The sequence below is a fragment of the Temnothorax nylanderi genome, unplaced genomic scaffold, assembly GCF_030848795.1.
Source record: "Temnothorax nylanderi isolate EJ_2023f unplaced genomic scaffold, tnyl_v1.0 TNYL_tig0006_pilon, whole genome shotgun sequence".
Classification (NCBI taxonomy): domain Eukaryota; kingdom Metazoa; phylum Arthropoda; class Insecta; order Hymenoptera; family Formicidae; genus Temnothorax; species Temnothorax nylanderi.
Genome location: NW_027249068.1, coordinates 1,731,206 through 1,754,681, shown reverse-complemented (window position 1 = coordinate 1,754,681; position 23,476 = coordinate 1,731,206). Strand labels below are relative to the sequence as shown.

Below are 23,476 nucleotides of genomic sequence, written 5' to 3'. Positions count from 1 at the left end.
ATTATGTGCTCGAGGTGAATGATTCCTTCGTAAATACTTGAGATAAATTCTGAAAAAAAAAAAAACGCCGTTACTTATATTACTTATATGATATACTACTACGAGCGTTATTTATATTACTTTTACTCTATAGATAAACAATCAGACAGTTCTCTTACATATTTCTCTCAGTGCGGTTTCTCAATAATTAACGTTCAAAAAAATGTATTCGTTAATAAAACATGTGTTTAACGTGATTTATGACAAAAACTTTCATTATAAAAACTGTGTGAAGCAATTTATTAATCTTTAAAAAATTCAACTAGCTGTCATTTTGAATTTTATCAGAATTTACAAAAAAGATTCGCAACGACTGCTATAAATCAAATGTAAAAAAGATGTATTATTACACGCAGGCTGAAAAATGCGTTATTCGTTTGTTCAAAGTACCAAATATCATTATGGATCTTTTGACCGTTAATCTTATATCGTTTGTAATTTTCATGTATATTAATTTTGTTTACACGCTGAAGATGCCTCTCTCACTATTCCCTATTTGTAAAAAAGAATTTTTTTTAATAAAAGGGTAATATTTCACCGATAATAAATGAAGCTGTCGACCGCGACGTGTCGATTAATTTCCTAGCAAGGTCAGGCATAACGTTTTCTATGGTGACCCATGGCTCGCCAGCATTAACGATTCTAGCTACGTTTCTCTGTCATTGGTAGGCTATTCGAGTCATAAGGCGAATTTGACCAATCGAAAGGATGATGATCGAGCAAATTCAGACCAACAGTTGTGGAAAATTATTTCGAAACGGAAGGAATAGAAATCTTGGTGCCAATCGACGATAATTGACGTAATAATGATAATTGCAGTCATTTTATATTAATGGAATCGTTTGTTGGAACGTCCTTTGATTGCTCGTTACCGCACTGGGAAATTTTACAGGTCGTTTCTTAGTAATGGATAGTTCAAACTCGACATATATCCTTCTTTGAACGTAAATTCGAAATACATCTTCATGGTAACTTAGTTATCGTAAGATGGAAATTTAACGGAATCTAATATGTCACTTGCAAACTAATACAAAATCACTCGAACGTGCGCGGATTAAGAAGTTATGTTTAATCCCATGGAAAACTAGTTCTAAAGATTTTGCCGAAGGAGAGACGAAGTCGACGGGTCTCGTCAACTTCGGTAATGACATCGCGATGACATCGATCAGTGCGGCAAAGTGGGTCAAGTACACGCGCCGGGAAGTTAAAGGTTTCATAAGTATTTACATACTTTTCATACCTAAATGCTCGTTGGAATTCTAATTTTATATTAACATAAACGAATTGTGTGCTGGAGCTAGAGTAGTTTATCATTTTACTTTGGTTGTCGGAGAACGCTAGGATCAAAGGTTCACGCACACAGCCTGCGTGTGATTACGGATAAACACGTTCTCCTATCATAAAATATGGGGAAACCTTGAAGAGCCATTGCACGCGCGCGAGGAGAGAAGGCAGCTGATTGCGGGAAACTCGACGGATCTTATCCGACCCTTTTGTCAGCGGCATTCGTTAGCGAGGATGCAGCTTGAATTTGATTGCCGCTAAAGCCGCACTTGTTATGCCGTGCATAGAGCCGTTGTCGTGCGTGTCCGCGGCGATTCACCGTCGTTAGACCTCGACCTTAAAAAGCGGCCACCTTGCGATCGCGACAAGTTGATCGCTACTCTCGGAGACTTTCGAGGGACCTTCGAGTAATCGTCGTCATTGTCGTCGCCGCCACCGCCGTCGTCGTCGTCGTCGTCGTCGTCGTCAATAATGACACGTTTTTCCAATAATGACACGTGAGTAGAGATAACGACTGTTCGCAATGAAAAAGCGATTTAACCGGTTCAGCCTCGAGTTTACGTAAGAAATTGGTCCATCAAGGGTTCTCTATGCTTTTCTATGTTTCTATTCTCCGTTCGACAAATAAAATCCGACGCCCGATTTAAAGTGGCAGTTGATTTTACCCAAAATGATGTAGAATATAATTGTTAGTAAACTTTCCTATATTTCAATAAAAAGGGAGTTTTTAAAAACTTTTATTCCCTATTGCTTTATATCTCACATGACAGGGGATAAAACTTTCACGCAACCAAATTTCGTTTATTCAGCAGATCAAATTATTTCATTTATCGAAAGAATTATATTACTATTTCACTTTTCCGAAAATATCATTTTTCAGATAATCGTTATGTTTTATTTTTAAAATTTCCACTTTTTACCTTTCCAGTCTGGGATTCATAAATTACATTATTATCTAATTTGATCGAGGTGACCTCTTCCATTTCAATTAAATAGATTTTTGAATGATTTTTTTACAACAAAAATAGTTCTTAATTTAATCGAATTTATAAATCAAATTAATTAACTTCTTTAATTAATTAGAGGAAAATAAATTTTGCAAATGTAATAAAATAATGTATAATAAAATTCAAATTAAATTTTCAAATATATTTAGTGCACGCAGTTAAATAGTAATTTCATAAATTAATATTCCCTCGCAATTATCCCATTATTAAAATATTTTTATATCAATTTCTAAATTAAATTGAAGAGATCGTCGCTGACACTTGACAATTTTTGCTGACACTTCGAAAACTTTTTTCGTTTCAACTAGAAATAACCAGATATTCGATAAGAACCTCACATCGAGGATATTCTTTGAACACGAAAGCAGACTCACCGTAGATTGGAGACTATCACAGTGTACTGTCCTTCGATCTTGACGAGTCCGACATTTTGCAATATTAGACCGGTGATCAGCATACCAATCAAGGCCGGAAGAGTGGTCAAAGAGATCAGCCAACCCCCGAAATGCGCGGCGATGCACAGAGCGGCCAATCCGAACAGCTGGCCACCCGGGGCGGCGTCATTGCCGATCACCGAATAGACGACACCCCAGAGCAGCAGACCCAAAAGAAAGAGGCACAGAACCCGAGCGAATTTCCTGTACGTTGGACAGAACGGTTGCGGACACGCTCTTCTCCATCCTGGCGGCTCCCACGACGGTGTGTCGTCGCGACCATGACATCGGGCGCAAAATAGATATAGCCACGATCTGGAAGAGACGTAAATGAGATGAAGAGCGCAGCAGGACATTGAAATGCGATAGAACCTTGAAGCCAATAATATTTTTTCGGTTTTTCCTCGAGACGCTTCCTAATTTCTACAATTCGAGGATCGAACATAGCCGGCCATAGGCCGGTTAATTTTCTATTTCAAAGGAATTAATGCGTGGGCAAACATATTCAGTAGTTTCTCTTAACTAACAAAAATAATTATCTGTAGGTAGCGGGATTACCTAATGAAAATTAATCATGTGGAATGTGCGCGATAGAGATAGAGATCGCGTATCGCGCGCGCCGCCGCACGAGAATGCGCTCGTCTATTTCTTGATAAAAATAAAGATAAGAGTAAGTTCAAAACAAATAAAAAAAACGTGCGTTACTGTGCGCTTTTAATCCAATTTGTACTACACGCTATGCTATTTTCAGTATAACGAATCTTTTATGTGAAATTGTATTTTTTAATGTCAGTTTCAATAGTATTTTAAATTTTGTAATTTTGCATTTAAAATGTTTATATTACAGTTTTATACAATACACGCATTTTGCAGTTTTTATATATATATATATATAGAGAATAGAATTAATTGCTTCTACAACTTAAAACTACACATAAATGTAAATTTAATTTATAATACTAATTTAACGCAACAATACACAAAATAATATATTTATTATGACGAAAAAATATCAAGACCAAAAATATCTTAATTTTTAATTATATGGATAATTTTTAATTATATAAATATAGAATATCTAGCATTTTGTGAATGTTAATAAAATTTGTTAAATGAAAATCACGTTTCAGAGCTATCTCCATTTAACGTATCATTGTATTATTCGCTCAGACCAAGTTTGCTCGAATTAATGCCTTCAAGTACGAGTGTCAATAGCTTCAATCTATTCAGTATCTACTGGCTTATCCGCGGAGATAATTTCTAACTGTAAAACTAGCTTAGATTTAGTGTGATAATGTGATAACTAACGATAATTGTTGTTATATCTGTCTACATGCCTTTGTTGAGCAACGTAATGGTTAATTTGGTATACAGCTTTACACGGTAGTAGTTTATTAGATTGTATTATGCTGTGTGTGCAATAATAATTTCGGGTTAACAAATTCATTATATGTAGAATTGAGAGCGTGTTTATAATTTATGTTACACTCATTCATAAGTCATAAAGAATTAATAATTCATTCAAACTAATCAATAATGTATTGGTCGCACATTTCGAAGAAAATACTGATATTAGTATATTCGTACTCTATTATTCTGCTTATTATGTGCGAATAACTCTGTAATTGAGCTTCCAATTAATTTCTTGCTACCAGATAAATTCGATGTAAAGTTTACGAGAAAAGATCACTGAAAAAGAAATACGATAATTCTGAAACACATTGTATATCGTTTTATAGCAAATCGAAGAGTACCTTATAAATATTAATATGGGTATACATTTTAATTTTTTCTTATTACGCAATTTAATTAAATTTTTAAAATATTCTCTTGCAAAAGCATGACTTGCGACTGACAGATTTTTTAATATAAAGATTGCATTATTCAAATAATAAAAACAAAAATCTGTTTGTATAAGGTTAGATACGTCATTGTCCGTTTTTATATTAGAAAATCTGTTTATCGCAAGTTGTTTTTGCGAAAAAAATATCTTGTCCGAAAAATTTATGTAAAATCAATCGCATCTATACAACTTGTTCAAAATCGTTCAAAGTGATTACGGTCTCAGGAAGCAGACGTGAGAGAAGAGTTTTAAATTTTTACGCGTAGACAGCCGCTATTAAGAAAATAAAAATAGGCCATAAATGATAGCCATAAAATAAAATAATTGATGTTGATTGTCGCTTTAGTAATGCAAACAGTTTTACCGGCCTCGTTGATTTGAGATACCTACAAATCAAGTAATGAATGAATCAACACATTTCTTTTGAGCTCTGAATTGCGTGATACAAAGACCGGCGAAGGGAAAACCACGACGATGACTAGAAGAAGTTACCTATTTGATGAATATTCAAAATGATTAAAAATATAAAAGTTATAAAAAATGTCAATAAATATATTTCTGATGATAACTGATGATATTCACAAATTGCCGACATTAATTAATTTTGGAGAGAAAACAAAAAAGATGATGAATAAAGTTTGGAATGTTCATTTTATCGATCTTTTGGAACAGTTTCTATAAGCAATAAAATGCTTTCGCGTCGATTGAAATGTGTCTTATTCTTGCAAGAACGTAAAAATATCGTCGCACCTAGTTTGCGACGATATGATAAAAATAAAGTATATAGTAATTATTGTCATCCATTATCGAGAAGATTATTTGCCTTTGTCGCAACGTGACTCATTATCACTGACCGTGCAAGTAAAATATTTTTGAACGACATTTTAAACATACGTTCGCACTGTTTGCATTGTTGTTTCGTCGAACGATTACGAATTGTCCCTTCGATATCGATCGAAAAACGTCTTCCCGATCTAGATCGAGAAAAATGATTCAGACGCGCAGCTTATCAGCTCGGAAGTATCCGCAAACAGGCTTTGCGGAGTTTACCGAGATAATCGGGTCTCACCTCTCGAGCTCCTCGGAATACTCGATTTTGTCTCTGATCGAGCTGGACAGGCTGTACGCCGATTTCTTTCTGTTACCGTTGATCCTGCCGTTCTCCAGATCGAACTTGTACTGCGGAATGTTCTCCGCGCTGCCGCCGTGATGCAGGATCGACTTCCGCCTGCCCTGATCAGAATTGTGCTCCGAACTCGCGCTGATGCGCCGGTTATGCTCGAAAGCGGGATTATCGATTCCCATCACCTGATCGCTGATCGACACGCGTCTCTTCGCCAACTCCTCGCTGGGCTTATTCGTTCTGCTGCTGCCCATCTCGATATCCATTTTCCACCGACGGATTTATCGATCGCTAAAGATTCTCGGACGGGACGTTGGCGGATAAAATCCAGCCTCCTCTCCTTTATCTATATTCTCTATATATTCTTTATATCCTCTACTTTAATCCTCTCAGATGCGAGATGCAGACCGCGCGCGCAAATGCAGATCGAGTAATCGATCGGTCTCTCACTTGCCCGACCGGGTGACGACGAATCTCTCGTTGAGTTCTCGTCGAAACTGATCGCACCGACCGCGGGGCACACCTGTCGATACCTGTCGATTCACTCGCGCTATTGATCGCGATCGGGAAAGGCCGTAGCCGCGCGCGGTGTCGCTAAACGTACTGCGACGATCCCGGATCACGCGTTCGCCACGTTAACGGCGATCGTTAGCGGGTTGTCTCGTGACGAGACACCGCCGCGCGACGAGGACGGGAACGGGGACGGCGATCGGCGGACGACGAACGCTAATGCGTTGCGACGATTGACGTCTTTGACACCTTGGCCCGCTTTTACCGGACTGTACCTTCTTCGCGAGCGTGTGCTCTCCCCGGATCCGTTTTTGCGCTCAGGTCGGAGCTTTGTCTTCTTCGTTAGCGTTAGCGTTAGCACGCGCCACTCTCGGGATCGGCCGCCGTTCGTCCACGAGACCAAACTTTTCCACTGGCTCCTTTGCCATGCGTCTAACCCAAACCGATCGGATCGGTTTCACGATCGTTTGCGTCGATGCGGAAACGCGACCAACGGTCGCGCTCGACGCGATTGGCGCGACCGGTGCATCTCGTTTGCGTTTTATCTTTTATCGTAATTTAAGCTTTCGCGATAACAAAGTCCCCTTCGGCTGGACGGAGACGAGCGACCGGTATAGGTCGTCGCGATGGAACGTGAGCGCGACGGCACGGTTAACCAGCGACTAAAAGCGGCAATGTACGCGGCAAGCGGTGGTGTTTATGCGGATGGTAGTGGGGCTCGTAAAAAGTGTTCGAATCGCGGACGAACGAGCACGGGCAGTCACGGGCAGCCCGTGACGATAATTGTCGCGCGATGCACACAGGATGGGCACAGCTGGCCACCTCATTGACGAACCGGCAACGGTCCGCTGCGCTTCTGATAGCAGCTCGCGCTGCCGCCGGAGATCGACAGCTCAGAATTTCCGCCGCGCGGTACTGTCGCGATCGAAAACACGAAGGATATAAACTCGCCGGAAAGTTTCGAGCTCCCGAGGTATTAACAGTGAATTATTATTCGACGAGTATTAGTTGGCGTACTAATTTTCATTTTCCGATACTCCCCGTTTAAACGGATCCGTCGACAACTTTGGCGGCAAACGTTTTCCCCCTGCGTTTTAAAGGAGAGTAAGCTTGGTACAAGCGAACGCAGCGTAGAGGAGGAGAGGGAGAAATTGCTTTAAATTATCACGGGTGTTACTAATAATTTAATATCGCCATTATGTATCACACGCATTATGTATCATGAGCATCGCTGTCCAATGTAGCACGGGTATTACGGAATCGGAGTGAAATTTTTGATCCCGGGTTTATCCCTCGTCAGGACGCGTGACAGTTCGGAACGATCCCTCGTGACAATTTTAATAACGGTCGCTTACTTTGGCTGTTTCTCCGATTTGGAGATCCGGAGCGCGGATGAGGAACGAGACGAAAAACGTGGACGTCGCGCGTCGGCTCGCTCCGACCGTTTACCTAAATCATGATGATGCACACGCACGTACACGTGCGAGATAACACGCTGCGTGTCGGATCGTCGCCTATTTCGAAAGCGTCATCTCATCCGACGTTACGTAGCGCGCAATCTCGGCCCACGTATAGCCAGCGTAGCCTCAGCGCGTGCGATCCCCGATCTCTTCCGGGACCGGCGCGGGCGCGTCGTGATGAGACACGAGTTCGGAATTAACGGTTTCAATTGAAGCTCGCATCCTTCATCGATCTCCTTGATTTCCCGCGAGCGATATCCCTCTCGATTTAATTTGAAGAGAGGATGGAAACGGACGCAACGCGCGCTCTCCTTTGATCACCTCGCGGTCACTTGCAAAACGGTCCAGCCGTGGATCGCCGGAGCCCGGAGGTATGCGCGTTACTACGTTCGTCCGATCGACACGGTTACTACGCGATTACTACGGTCCCTCTATCGATCGCCGTCGCTCTTTCTCACCGATCTATATACCGTCATCTATTGATTGACCTGCGAGCGCGCACATATACACATACACAATCTCCCTCTTTCTCTGTCTCGCTCTTTCTTGTCAATATTATTGTCACGCTTCGTTGTCGCTTGTTTAGTTGTACGATTGTACGTAACTCCATTTAGAACTCCATCCATCGGGATTCAATTTATGGACGTCTCCAATTCGGACCGATAAAATGAACTTCCGGACGTAGTTATGCGAAACTTTTACAACTCGGAGAAATGCAAAAGACCGAAATAACGAAACCCCCAGGAATCTCCGTGTCTCGTAAAACGAAAGTTTTCGTTTTATTTTTATGGTTATTAGCATAATGCAACGTATCATGAATTAATTAATTGTGAAAACGACAAGTATTTCAGTAATCTGCTCCGAGAGAGGCAAACGCTATTATTCCGCTTCACTTTTACTCGTTAAGCGCTCTGCAAATTTATGAAGTTTAATTTTACATTAAAAACTAGCGAATTGAATCAGCGAAAGTCGGGTGAAATAGAATTGAACTCTTAAAGCGCGGGAAATTGCAAATTTCTATTTTAATTTATTTCTCCTCTGGTAGACGGGCAAATACAGAAGGAAGGAGGAGTCCGCGCGTAGACGGAGAAGGAAATGAAATATGCTGAAGAGATGGTTGGCCGTGGAATACGCGTGCAGAAAACAGGAAGAATTTATAGCGGCTCCCCGCGTGCTTGTATTTATCGACGAAGTTCCGCCGTTAACAAGACATCACAATCAAGTTTAATGATGAAAAAAGAATGAACAGACAGGGGGGTCATAAAATCGTTTAAGGGCGAAAATTCGCGGATCCACGAAACTTTCAGAAATAAAAAAAAAAGAAATAGATATAAATCGTGATAATGACGAATCTAAAATCTGGGAGATTTTATGCTCTATATTTTTTATAGAGGGATATTATTTCTTATCCCGTTGTTACGTAATATAATGTTTTATGCAAAATATTATATATTTTATGTTTTTATATTACATATTACATCTTTTTGCATCACGCTCTTGAAAAATGTGTGCGAGAAAGGAGATGGAATAATATCCACAACGTGTGCTGACTTGTCTGTCGAAAAAAAATATATATCTTTTATTAGAAATGAGCAAAATAAATTCACCTTCCTCCAAGATCCGTTGACGCGTCATGAAACAAATTTCTACTAATGATGAAATCGTACGCTTCTCGGGCACGCTTGCGGAAGTCGAGCATTGTCGTCCCTCGTTAACGCAGCGTTCTTATACGGCTCCATGCGTCGTGTGTAGATAATGCTCTTGTCTCGTAATCTGCAATACTATTTAACCGATTAAATGTGAATAGGTTTATACTTGGACTTTCGAAGGATTCTCGCGAGGAAATCCCGTAAGTAAAATTATATTAGCCTTAGCAACTGCGCAAACTTCTAAGATATTTATAAGATATACTAAGATTATACATATATGAAATGTATCAAATAATATATTAATATAAAATATAAAATATATTAATATTAAAAAATTAAATATATTAATGTTAGGTATATTAAAAATGTGCCATATAATTTACTTTTTAAGTAATACGAGAAAATATACCATTTCCAAACCACTTTACAAACGTTTGAACAATCAACTGTGCACATATGTACTTTTTTTCGAATTAATAACGCATTTTTTGGTGCCATTTGTCGGCGATGCAGCCAATTAAATTGAAGAGATATTCAATGTTTCAATTACACTACGCAAACTATGAGAATTTCGGGAACGGGAAATTAAAAGCGCTCGTGCCTCGCATAGCTTTTTCATTTGGCCGCCGCGCCGCGCGCGGAGAGAAAATCGGGAAAAATCCGCGATGTGTTTCGTCCAGCGCGCGTCCGTGTATCGCGCGATCCGGTGTCGTTTTCGCGTCCGTCCGCCGTCGGACATTCCGCGGCCGGCGAAGTCACGCGAGAAACGTCTACGTCCCTCGGAGAAGCGTGCAGGAGGTAGGAGGGATGGAGGTGGAGGTTGCGCGAGAGACGAGGTCGAAGATGGGATTGGAATTGCAAATATCCCTCTTCTCCGTCTCTCCGGTCTCTCCGGTCTCACCGATCTACCTCTCCGCTCCTCCATCGACCGCCCGCCCGCCCGCTCGCTCGCTCTGACCCCGGAACGTGTGCGAGGTGCATATCGCCGAGCATGTTTTAAAGAATCTTCGCCGGACGACAAATCGCCAGATTTCGCCGGATTTGAATTTGTTACGGCCCTAAACTGCGTCATCCTCAACAGGATATTTTTTTTAAGACGGATGACCAAGTTCTTAAGACGCGTGACGCTTTAACACATAAGGTGTTTACTTATACTGCTGTTCTAATAATTTTAGCACTTCTTTAAGAAGGTCCAAAGCCGCTTATATCGTCAGATTGTCTGAGTTTGCGTAGCTGTAATACACAGAAAATCCGGCTTCATTTCTCTCCTGCAAATGTTAAAATTCAGATTTGTTCATTTACGTTACGTCCGCTTGAATTTTGTTCTCTTAGTTTTTTTGCTGACCTCTTGTTTCGTGAAAAAGATGAGCAAAGTAACGACAAGGCACGAACGAAATGTGAGGACGCGACGAAGACGAGTTGCGCGCGGAAAATGACCGCGCGGTGCGCGCTGCGTCAAATTAGCTTAAAAGCTCCGGGCCAACACGGAGGGATACTACAACAACGTATTCTGCTACATGGCCCGGCACACAATGTCCAACGCGCGCGGAGAGAAGCCCTATTCGCCCTCATATATCACCCGGAGATAAAAGGCTGCCAGACGACGACGGAAAGTATAGTGGTTTCGGCGACACGCCGGATAGGCGGTTCATTGCGCAGCTGCACCCTGTGCCCCGTAATAATTCGGCGGCAGAAACGAAGAGAAATTGTACGTCACGTCGCTATCTATTTACTCTCTTCCGCTAAACAATGAAAATATGTACTTCGAGATGCTTCCGTTCCGATTGCCCTTTCACGGAGCGGGAACTCTTGCCGTAATATCGCGAGCGAGATGTTTTATGTTACGCGTCACGTGCATGTGCGAAACTAGGTCTTTTTCTTGCGACAATTATACCTTTACTTCTGATGAGTGTGACAAAATATATCTTTTTGTCACAAACTGTTATTTCTTCGGCACGAGAGGAGATAAATGGAAAATCGTTACACTTCCAATATCAGCTACTCCAACTCATAATAAAGAGACGATTTATTTTGACTTTATATATAGAACAACGGCGAGAGGAGAGGAAGGAGAAGAGAAGCAGAGGGAGATTGCGCAATCGCGGGCGCAGCATCCTCCTTTTTCCGATACATCAAAATATATTTTTACACAATCCCAACCCATCTTTCTTACATCGCGGGGAGTTTTTTATCCGAGAACCACCGCGCGCTGATTATCGCTCGTCCCACTTTCGATCCTCGGGCAGCTTTTTACCGTTCCCGGCAACGCCGATATGACGGTCAAATGTCGCAGTTTTTGCAGTGATTCGGATAATATTGGCAACCTGTAAGAGCGAACGAAAAACCCTCTTCTGTTCCCCATTTTGAATGGACTCGTACATCAATACAGTAGTTCCGTTTTCTTGCCGGAGTTCGGAGTATACCTCTATCACTACCGACGTTAAACATCTTTCGCGAAAGCGTCTTTCGGTGTACGATAAAGCCTCGAGCGAATCCCGCTATCCCGCAGCGAATTGCGGATGCATGTCCGAGATGGAAATTGCCATAACCGAAATGGAAATTATAATGGCTGTGCGGTTGGTTTGCATCGAATACGCGCGACATTTTAGCGTTTATCGTGTCCGAAGTGGCGTCGCAAGGCGTCCCGCGTCCCCCGACTCCCGTCCCTCGTTATTATATTGCTGTATGCATTCATTGGTCGCGCACAACAGGCGGGGAAGTTACCCTTTTCCTTCGTCTTCTTCATTCGTAAGCTTCGGCACGTACTCGACTTGGCATAAATTCAACGCTGAATTTACCCTTTGATTCTCCCTTTCATGTTTATATTAAACGCTGTATCCTCATGTTACGCAAATAACACGCAAGTCAAATAGCGGCGTCTAGGTTTAGAGGCATCCCCGAAACTTAAGTGTGCCAAATTTCGACAAATTTACTTAACTAAAATCATTGCTAACCGTACGTTAAGTATGCATCGGGAATATGAATAATCGTCCGTTGCATTATTCATATTCGCGGCGGACTGTCTACACTGCAGTTTCGATGTATTTACGGGCGAGGGGAATTTTTATACGAAAACTGTATTACACGGTAAAAAGAATGCGATGGCGACGTCGATAACACGACTAGAATCTAGGTAAGTAATTCAAGGTGCAGCTGCTGCACCGTTGTATCCATACATAAACATCTTGGCGATAGAGACGAATGCCGGATGGAAGGACAGAAAAGAATTGCGCGTTTCTTCGTCGAATCGCCGGTCGGTTCGCAGCTGCGCGCTTAAACATTAAACTGGCATCGTATAAATGCGATTTATAATGAAAATAACAAGGCAGTTGAAATAAAATAAATGTCTGTCTCGGTAAATACATAACGATTTTTCTGAGGCTAAATAATCATTGGGCCCCTTGGTTTTAAATCAAAGTCACCATTTCTGTCGAAATAACTCGAAATTTTGTCGTGCACTGTATTCGACCAGTCTACCATTTCACACTTATAATAAAAAGAAATTACAATTTCCATAATATGAGGAATTGCAACTAGCCTCGGATATATTTATGGCTTTCACGAAATCGTGTCACATTACGGCGCCACGGATTCGTAATGCATTTTAATGCGTTTCAATTTTCTGCATCTGTTGTTATGAGAGAAGCGAAACGAACTGAAATATTTTCTCTTTATATTTTGCCTCTTACAAAGCATGACACGACACATTGCGTTCATCAGTCGTTATGATGAAAGTAGACCGAACATGAAAAAATATATATATCTCGAACTTGTGAGTAATCCAAAATTCCCGGGAATCTTACAGAAGAATTTTCTACTTTCGCAGCTAAAAACACTTAAGCGGTGCTCTAAAAAAAAAAAAACAGATGCGTTTCAAAATAAAGTTATTTAATTTAGATTTAATTAGGAAATGGAAGATAAGAAGATTCAGAGAAATTAGATTAGACACACAGAGTCAAATATATTATTTTAACGTTTTCTGAATTTCTCGAGTTACTTATTCGAATTTAAAATATAAAGCGTGTTTTTTCAAACTTAAACGAATTTTAGGCGGTGTTCTTAAAAAAAGATATAGATGCGTTTTATAATAAAGTTACTTAATTTAGGTTAAATTAGAAAATTAAAGATGAGATTTAGAGAAATTAAATTAGACACAAATTCATATCTATATATTATTTTAACGTTTTCTGAAGACTTCAAGAATTATGTTTTCAAAGTATAAGTCATGTTTTTTTCAGATGCGAACAAACGCATTTCTCGAGCGCGTTATACGATAAATTAATTAGCGTCGCATTGTAGCGAACGTAATCGCGACACACACTGTTAATCACGGAGCGGAGCGGATTACGTTCCCCAGGATTGTGCTGTGACGGATTTCCGCTAATGACTACCGTCGATTATTAGCTCTTGTTATGGCAGTTGTGAAAATTGTCACGGGTAGAACTGTTTCCCGCTCGCATAAATTTTGTACAACCTTTGCTTGCAACACTTTGCTTGCAAATACCGCGCCTCGCGTAGAAAATCGTGCCGATAAGAAGAGGATTCGTGAAGTTATCAATTTTCCCTCTCTCTCTCTCTCTCTCTCTCTTTTCGTTAAAACAGATGTTGCCTCTTTCAAAGCTTAAACTTAATAATTTATAAAAGCTTTGAAGGGAACGCACGCCTTCCTCCGTCCTGCGTAATATGCAATCTTGAGAAATTAAAAAATTCTTCCGGGCAAAATTAATTCGCCACCGCTAATCATACTTTTTTGTTGTTTTAGCAAAACCAGTGCGGAACACAACGGACGAGTAATGCAAGCCAGATTAATTTCCGAACGGCTTCTCTAATCAGAACCTCGAGCGAACGAATTTACGATTTAAAAAAATGTAAACGGTGATTCCGATTGACGTTCTCTTGCGCGACGAGCGAGCCGAATATGTTGTCCGTCGCATAAGTCCACGCGTGAGCGTGGTCCCCGACGCGTTCAATTAGCCCTCGTTATCACGACTTCTGACTCGCGCAGGAAGAAGGCGCGAGGCCGCGATATGTGCCGCACGGCATGCGGAGAAGGAGAAGGAGGAAGAGGAGGGGATAACATTGACTTAAATGCAGCTGAGATTTTTTCGACGCGCGCGCGAAACACTCTCGGTGTAGTGATGCAAGACTGGGGTTTTCTTCGCGGCTTCTCGGCAACGTGAGCGGTGGACTGGTGAGCCTGGTGAGGATTGAATGGAGGTAGACTGACCAGGCACACCGAGCACAATAAGTGCAATAATTATCGCACCCGTTAAATTTTTAAAACATTTATTTTAACAGAACTCTGATTTTAAGATGCTAATGCAAGAAACAATCGCGGCTGCATATTTCCGCAGTAACTCGTTAATAATTAATCCGCGGAAAATCGTGCAAGTAATATTTACCGTGCGAATAAGAGTCATTCTACGATACGTTGCGAACGTATCGTCGCCAGTCGCGAAGGATGGCAATTGCTAGTTAAAAAGTGCTATTTTCGGTTGCCGCCGATTGCCACTTGCTGTCGCCAGAAAGGTAAAAGTTCGCCAACTCTCTTTTGACAACCACAACTGACAAGCCGGACAAGCGCAACCAGAAATACTTTTCAATTAGCAGTTGCCATCGTTCGCGACTGGCGACGGCGGCGGAAAACGGAGCGTTCGCGACGTATTGTAGAATGACTCTTATTCGCACGGTAATATTACTTGCACGATTTTTCGCGGATTAATTATACCAACGAGCTACCGCGGAAATATGTATCGTAGAATGGCCGTAAGAGAGAAACGACGTTCGCGACGTAATATTTCTCCTCACAGATCTCGGAGATCGAAATTACGCCGGTGTTAAACGTCGAGAGGAGTGGCGGAATCCGCCACAGGACTGACAGAAACATAATAAACAAATAATAATTACTCACCCCACGGTTGCTCCGCCGTCGCCCGATGCCTCCCAGGCCCCCTCCTCCTCTTTTCGGTCCTTCTCCGATGTCGCATCTCCGTCGGTGCACTCACTCACTCGTTCACGCGTGAAAATATCGTCACTTTATGATCGCACGATCCTTTGCACGGCACTCCCGTATATTAATCTCGCGACGCGGCGCGTACTTAATTACACGGCGACGAAAGAATTACGTCGGAGAAGCTACGAACAAAGCTATACGATCCGCTCGACGCCCGCCGTCGGCCCGTGACGTCCCGCAGGTAGACGCGACGAGCGAGTCTAACATGGCGGAGAGAATTTCGTTAATCGCACGGCCAACTCCACTCGCAAGGAGCAACCGTTGCGAGAACGCTACACTTGCTGCTTGTGAACCGATATTTTGGTTAACTCTAATTAACTTATCGATTTATGAACGTTATGTCTACCCCCCACGATCGAAATATCAAGACACGATTAAATTCGAAGTTAAACGTACGACGTTAATACGACTGTGATCTGTGATCGTTAATTAAACACGTCGCGACGTTGCTCCATTTAGGGTCTGCTCGTATCCTTTATCCGCGTTCCGAAAACGATAGCAACTTGTTTCTGAAGACCGCACGAACGCGACGCGAGACGCGAATCAAGTTGACGGTTGAGAAAAGCGAGACCGATTATTCGAAAGAATGTAATCGAAAGTCAGTATTATCGAACGCGATATACCTCGGTATCCGTATAAATTCCACGAACCACATGTATTAAATGAACATTCGATATATCACATTTCGTAACCTCAACTGCCGCTTTTTCGTCTTCTTCTTTGTGATATGGCCTTTGAGCAGTATTGCTCTTTTAATATGGCCAGGACGAACCAATTGTCGTATGAGCCGTAAGGCGTGTCTTAATTTTCAGTTGCACTGACGCAATGAATTTAATTGGACTCACAATGCAGACAGTAAAGCTGGGGCTACACTATGCGCGTTTTCGCGAATCAGATTCGCGAATCGTGCATTTGTATACCATGTGTGCTTAGCACGAATGGCATACAAATGCACGATTCGCGAATCCGATTCGCGAAAACGCGCATAGTGTAGCCCCAGCATAACAGTCGCAATACTTAAAAAAATTTTTCCGGACAAAACACGTCCGAACTGGTCCGTGCCCGTTGCGGCTTGCCCCTCAACCTCAACTGCCGCGCCAGACCCGATCAAAAAACGATTAACGGCTGGTTCTACAATCAGTCGTATGTCGATCGGAGACGGATGTCGGAACGCAGCCGATGGTCCAATGAGAGAAATTCGTTTTCGAAAAAGAAATTCTCTCATTGGACCATCGGCTGCGTTCCAACATCCGACTCCGATATACGGACTGATTGTAGGACCGTATAAATTCCGCGAAGCACACGTATTAGCTAATCATTCGATCAATCACAGTTTCTCATAAACGAGATAGTCGGGGAGCCGGCGATTCGCGTCTAATTTCCACGATCCGAGAGCAACGACGTCAGAACAGAACGGGTCGCGAGCGTCGCGGTAACATGAGTACGGGAGGTAAGGTGACTAGGCACGGTGCGCGTTCGGTATGCGTATCAGCCTATCCCCACATTCCCCTCTACCCTCTACCTACTCATGTTTACCGCGGCGCTCGCGACTCGCGACTCGCGACCCGCTCCCCGCTCTGACGTTATTGCTCTCGGATCGCATCGCGGAGTAATACACACGGATCGCCGGGTCTGGCTCGGCAGTTGAGATTACGAAAAACTGTGATATATCGAATGTTCATTTAATACACGTGCTTCGCGGAATTTGTACGGATACCGAGGTATATTGCATTCGATTACAGTCTTTCGAATAGTTGGTCTCGCTTTTCTCAAAACCGTCAATCTAAATTGACTCGCGTCGCGTTCGTGCGGTCTTTAGAATGAAGTTGCCGTCGTTTTCGAAACGCGGATAAATGCTGGCCACACTTTGCGTTTCACGCATGATGCGCATCATTTATTCTTGTTGTTCACCGAATGTTAAACAAGGATAAATGATACATTATGCGCATCATGCATGAAACGGTATGCACCCCGTAAGAAATAACACTAAGGTTTCGACCAATCGCGTTGCTTGATTCTTATGGCTACGAGCGGCCGAATTGAGCAACGCGATTGGTCGAAATCTTATAACTGTTACGTTTTATGGAAAGTGTGGCCAGCATAAAGGATACGAGCGGGAGCGGATTCTAAATCGAGTAACGCCGCGACGTGTTTAATTAACAGATTACAGCCTCTATTAACGTCGTACGTATAATTCGTATTTAATCGTGTCTTGATATTTGACGATTGTGAGGTATAGGTATAGACACGATCGACACAATGTTCATAAATCGATGATTTAATTGGAGCTAACCCCCTGCTAACCAAAATCGCCTCACAAGCAGCAAGTGTAGCGTCGTCGCGACGACGGTTGCTCCTGGCGAGTGAAGTGAGCCGCGCGATTTACGAAATTCTCTCCGCCATCTTACAATTAGATCAATCGTCGCGTCTACCTGCAGGACATCACGGGCCGACGCGACGGGCGTTGAGCGGATCGTATAGCATTGTTCGTAGTTTCTCCGACGTAATTCTTTCGTCGCCGTGTAATTAAAGTACGCGCCGCGTCGTGATATTAATACCGGGAGTGCCGTGCAAAGTGTAGAAAATAGCGCGCGATCATAAACGACGATATTTTCGCGTATGAACGAGTGAAGTGAACGAGGGAGTGAGTGCGCTGCGCCGACGGAGATGCGACATCGGAGGAGGACCAAAAAGAGGAGGAGGGGGCCTGGGTGGCATCGGGCGACGGCGGAGCGACCGTGGGGTGAGTAACTGGTATATTCGTTTATTATTTGCTGTCCCGTGACGAATTCCGCGTCTTTCTCAAGCGCGACTTGATTCGCGACTCGATTCCGTTAATGATACTCGAATTATTATTCGTACAATACCGTACGAGGTATAAGGGCCGATATCACAGTCTCCGATTAACGTGATCCTCCGATTAAACTCACTCTGCATCTCTTTCTAACTGTCTTTTCGTCTCTTTCTAGGGGGACAGTTAGAAAGAGATGCAGAGTGAGTTTAATCGGAGGATCACGTTAATCGGAGACTGTGATATCGGCCCTAACTCTCGAAATTTCGCCGGAGTTCGATCTCCTGCACGTGCGAAAAGAAATATATATTACGTCGCGAACGTCGCGTCTCTCTTATTCGCACGGTCGTAATGTTATTTGCACGATTTTTTTCGCGTATTAATTACGCGAACGAATTAATGCGGAAATATGTGGCCGCTTGCGGTGGCCGCGATTGTTTCTTGCATTAGCATTTTGAAATCAGATCACTGTTAAAATGACGTTTTAAAAATTTCACGAGCGCGATAATTAGTTATTTCAAGTACCGATTATATCTTGGACGGATCTGCTTTAATGTGAAAACGTTTCTATGTTACAGATCAACGCAGTGTTATCTACAACTCCGCTGTTGCGCATCGGCCGGTGAGTTATTTTTTAATTTCAATGTTTAATTTCATCCGCCCCATCATTCATGTTGCCGAGAAGTCGTGGCCTTATCCTGGCATTAAGACCTGTTCGTTTTAGCTGAACTTCTTGTACAGATCATCTTTTCTCTTTTTCTATCCAACGTGAAAAGAAAGAAAGGAAAACTGAACTGTGCAAGAAATTCAGCTAAAACGAACAAGCCTAATGTCTCGATGCTCCCGTCTTCTCGCGTGCTCTCGGCCTTACGACCGCGACGCATCGCGACGCGTAATTGCGTCTGACATTATTTCCGCTACCACTTGCGACCCGAGAGATTGTGGAGCGAATCCCAGATGCGCCCAAAATATTCCAATTTTCGGAGGATGCCCCGCGTCGCGACGCTGCGCGGTGAAATTCGAATAATTGAATAATCGAAACGCTAATTCGGATAAAGCGAATCGGAAGGGTCTACTTCGAGTATCAATGTCTCGCAACTGGGTCTCGGTGGAGTTAGGTGTGTTTAGATCCGTTTAATTATAGGATCTGTATAGCTCGTACTTTCAAACCCTCACGAAGACTTAAAAGTATTCTCATGCGGTTTGCATCATCTTCAGCCTATCTGCTTCATTTCGTATTTATGTCGGCGCGAGAAGCTTTTCCTTTACGTGTAACATTCTCCCACACAGCACCATGTCCAAAATCGGGACATAAGACGTCTTTTAGCCATCTTTTAGTAAAACGCTTAAAATATGTCTAAAAGACGTCTTTTAGACGTCTTATGTCCCGCTTTTGAACAAGTGTGCTCTATGGGCTGTTTTTTTAGAGTGATTGAACGTATAGCACGTGCTGGATGTAGATCTATAATGTTTAAAAATGTATGTAAATCTACAAAAAACACCCTTGAAACTTCACGTTGACCGATACGCTCACTCACAAGGGCTAATTAGGTAGAATTATATGTGCAGACATAGCTGGCGAACCGCTAGTCCATACCCTTGCAGATCGATATGAATGGACGCAATTACGTTCGAACAGAATTAGCATTCAATTGATCTAATGAATAATACAGAATCTCTACAGAATCCTGCTGATACTTTGTAATATGTCGTATATTCAAAGTTCTATATGATATTCGAAATATTTTAATCCAAGTAAATATACCAATATTTTCGCGTAAATTTTACATACATTTCTCGAAATATTTTAACCAAAAGTGCTATACTTAAATTTATATAAAATATTTCCATTATACATACAGAAATCTCGCTATCTAAAAAAATTACATATCTAATAATAGTATGGTGAATGAAATGATATATAAGTTAATCTAATTGTTTTTTATTTATTGTAATTTATGAATCTTCAAGAGTAATCAGTTGCTAATTTAAAGTTATTTCGAAAGTATAATAATAAATAAAGATATCGATAAAAGCAGCCAATTCTTAACATTTTTAAAATAACTTGAAATAAAACTTAAGATTTGCCTTTAGCAAAATAATTAATTTCCTTTTCTCAGCAGTATAAATATAATTTTTCTCATTTTGGGAAACCTTGCAAAAGTATCCGTCGTAGAATTCAATCACTTGGCCACGATGGCGTTTTCACGATTCTATAAAGTAAACATTTCAACATTTTATGCCGTTCCAACGGAATGTCGAACTTTTATTTTTACTGACTTGCACCATGCTATTCCACCCAGCGCGAGAACGGCGCTCATACACGGTCTATAAAATATTAAAATCCCTTCGACCTGCGAAATATGCAATTCAGCATGGCCACGCCGCTCAAGATTATAAATAATAAATAGCGCTATTACGCACCTTCGTGAGATGGATCGAGCAGTCGAAGCCACGAGTCGCATCAACGTCTCCACAGCTCTCTTGTCGTTTCAACTGCTTCAACTTACGGCTGGAAGTCCAATTTGCCGGGTAGACTCTAAACGCATAGGCGTTTCAAGTATCTCGCGTGTTTGGCAACCCTTCGACATTGCTGTCATTGAAATTACAAGGCCGGTGAAACGTTAAACGTATACACTTCGCAAGGTAGTTACGAGTTCAAGTCCATCTGGCAGCGAGTGAACGACTGACTCGCCGTAGCGTGAATTATGGCTTATATAACGGCGAATGTTAAGGGCGAGCTTATAGCTCCTATCGATTTCTTAAAGAATGGAAAATGGTTACTGACGTTGACAACCGGTCGGGTGTCAAGGTGCAAACAAAAGCGAGGCAACTTCCGCGGCAACATGACCTATACCTAAGTCGCTTAAAGCACGGGGAGAATAAAGCTAGGTTCACAGTAAAAGGGCACGTCTCTGCAGTGAAGCATCGTGTCAGCGGTGTCAGCACCCATTTATCGCGCCGCACTGTATTTCATCTACAAAACGTGCCCACCCCCTCGCCGCCCCCCCCCCCCCGCCCGTCGCCCGACGGAGCAAGTCTACCGACGACATCGGTTGTATCTCTAAACGAATATAGACAGCGGCCGACTGCATTAATGTACAAAGGTCTAAAGGAGAGACAAACGAGAGGGCGTAAAAAGGAAATATCTGTATGTAATGTATTACGGTGAATTATACAGAGAAATGGTAATTGGGGAATATAAATTCACTCCGTAGCTCAAAATCAAAGAGAAGGAGAGTGGAGAGGAGAGAAACGATAAACATGGAGCTTCGAGTCTTTCATTTCTGACATATAGCGCCTTTGTTCTACATCGTTGCTTTATTTTATTTTATCTCTCCCTCGACAGAAGAGCGAATCCAATTCAATGCGATTTGTTGGAAAATCAATCGGTACGTGTGCCACGTCTGACGCGCCTGCTCCTGTTTTCTCTCAGTTTTGTGTTTAACTTTTGTTATTACAAAAGTAAGTTCGGCCGAGGAGAGATCAGGCTTTTCTCTCGCCGACGCGACGCGCGACGTCCCGCCGGAAGTAAGTAAACGGACACCTCATTTTAACGCCTCTGTCTACTTAAGCCCCGCGCCGCTTTTACGCGTAACGCCGCCCCGCATTACGACCTTATCGATTTTCTTTCAACCGGGATTAACTCGCGGCTGCCATTTAGTCGCAACGGCTGCGTAAAAATAGCATCGGATTATTAATTAGCGCCGGCCCGACGTCTATAAACCGCGATAACCCACATTCGCCCGCGGGAAACAAGAATCTAGGGTTCCGCTATTCTTTCTGCTCTAAATACGCGTGTCGTGTTGCACGGCCGCTCTTCTTCCACGCGCGTCCCGATTATTTTTCTCACTTAATGATTTCTCCTCCCGACCCGTCGCGTCGGCCGGAATGATTTAATCGTTTCACCCACGCGGTACTCATTGATGCCGGACCCGGCGAGATAGCGCAACGCTCGTTAAATGAAAGATCACGTTACTTTGCCGCTTCATAAGGGAAAAGACGTATTTATGCCTTCGTTTTAAACGCGGCCGAAGGGAATCGCGCGCCGTGGAAAGTGTAACGAGCTTACGCTATCTCTGAAACTGCGTGGGAAAAAAAAGGAATCCTCTCGGATCATCGCGTTTGACAAAAAATGTAAAAGGTCGCGTGCACGCAGGTGTACGTGTCAGCTGTAACGATCAAATAGCTAAACCGATTAAGACAACCTGCCGTATCCATACCAATTTGAGTTGATGATAAAAACGTTCGCTCTTCCGTAAAAAAAATTGCGACGGACGAGCTGGTTCAATCTTGTTACGAAAAATTTTTTTCTCAGCAAAGGATAATCTAACATAATCCCTAACATAAACAGTACGGTCTTCGGAAAAAGGAATAATTCAAAATGCGTAGTCGAAATATTGTTTCTAATGCGCTAAAGAGCGAATCAGACCGCAATCCATTGAATTTTCCAATAGACCGATTTCGGAGTTTAAGATCTTTATTAATAAATGAGAGAAATGATGAATTTCAGTGTCATGTGCAGGTGCCAACATCGATATCGATATCAATATCAATATCAATATCAATATCAATATCAAGCTGCCACTTATATAACAGCAAAAGTTATACAGATCCACAGCGTACACTTGATCCATTTTTCACCGAAATTGCATTTAACACGAGTGCGCGCCGTTAAGCCCTTGACGCGACAATATACCGTGATCAAATAAATGCGATCGCTTTTTTACTGAGTCTGTTTCGTCAAAAGAAAATTAAATTGCTTTTCATTACTTATAAATGAAAACGTGATTTAATAAAACTTAGAAATTCCGAAGTTTTTCCTCCGTCGTGTTCCGCAGGATTGATTCAAGGTATTCCTCATGTCTCGCCGTATCGCCAATTACCAAACATTCCCTAGCGGCACCGGTTGCGCTCGTACACACACATACACACAGCATGCGACGAGTATATACATATATATATATATATATATATATATATAAATATATATAGTTATGCATTCGGTCTATGCCACTGTGGTATTGTATAGCATGACTAATTATACTTCAGCCCGCGGCGGATCTCGTTGCGCGGCTTCACGAGAGGCGGAAAGCACCCTATTAAATCTCGAGCTTCAGCCACCCCACCCGCGCGCAGGGAAGAAAACCGCGAGACGTCAATACGAGTGCGCTAGGCGTGAGAAAGGGGCGGTTGTGCACTCTAATCCTCGATCTTCCTACTTTGTTTCATGTCCGCTTCTTTCTCTCTCTCTCTCTCTCTCTCTCTCTCTCTCTCTCTCTCTCTCTCTCTCTCTCTCTCTCTCTCTCTCTCTCTCTCTCTC

General features: G+C 42.4%; 1 protein-coding gene across 3 annotated transcripts in view; it reads right to left on the bottom strand.

The window, feature by feature from the left end:
* The window catches only part of Nha1 (Na[+]/H[+] hydrogen antiporter 1), a 34,366-nt gene extending 13,284 nt beyond the window's left edge, over positions 1–21,082 (bottom strand). Inside the window, exons 1-3 of one of the 3 annotated variants that reach the window (XM_071716298.1) lie at positions 20,578–21,082; positions 9,308–9,481; positions 2,705–3,079 (exon numbers count right to left, since the gene is read on the bottom strand). In XM_071716298.1, coding sequence (XP_071572399.1) covers positions 2,705–3,079; positions 9,308–9,399 — 467 coding nt within the window. In that variant the 5' untranslated portion in view covers positions 9,400–9,481; positions 20,578–21,082. Of the gene's footprint in view, positions 1–2,704; positions 3,080–5,676; positions 8,530–9,307; positions 9,482–15,260; positions 16,209–20,577 lie in introns of those variants that run through there. The other 2 variants (XM_071716288.1, XM_071716281.1) reach the window with 2 other exon arrangements.
* Positions 21,083–23,476: the final 2,394 nt, after the last annotated feature.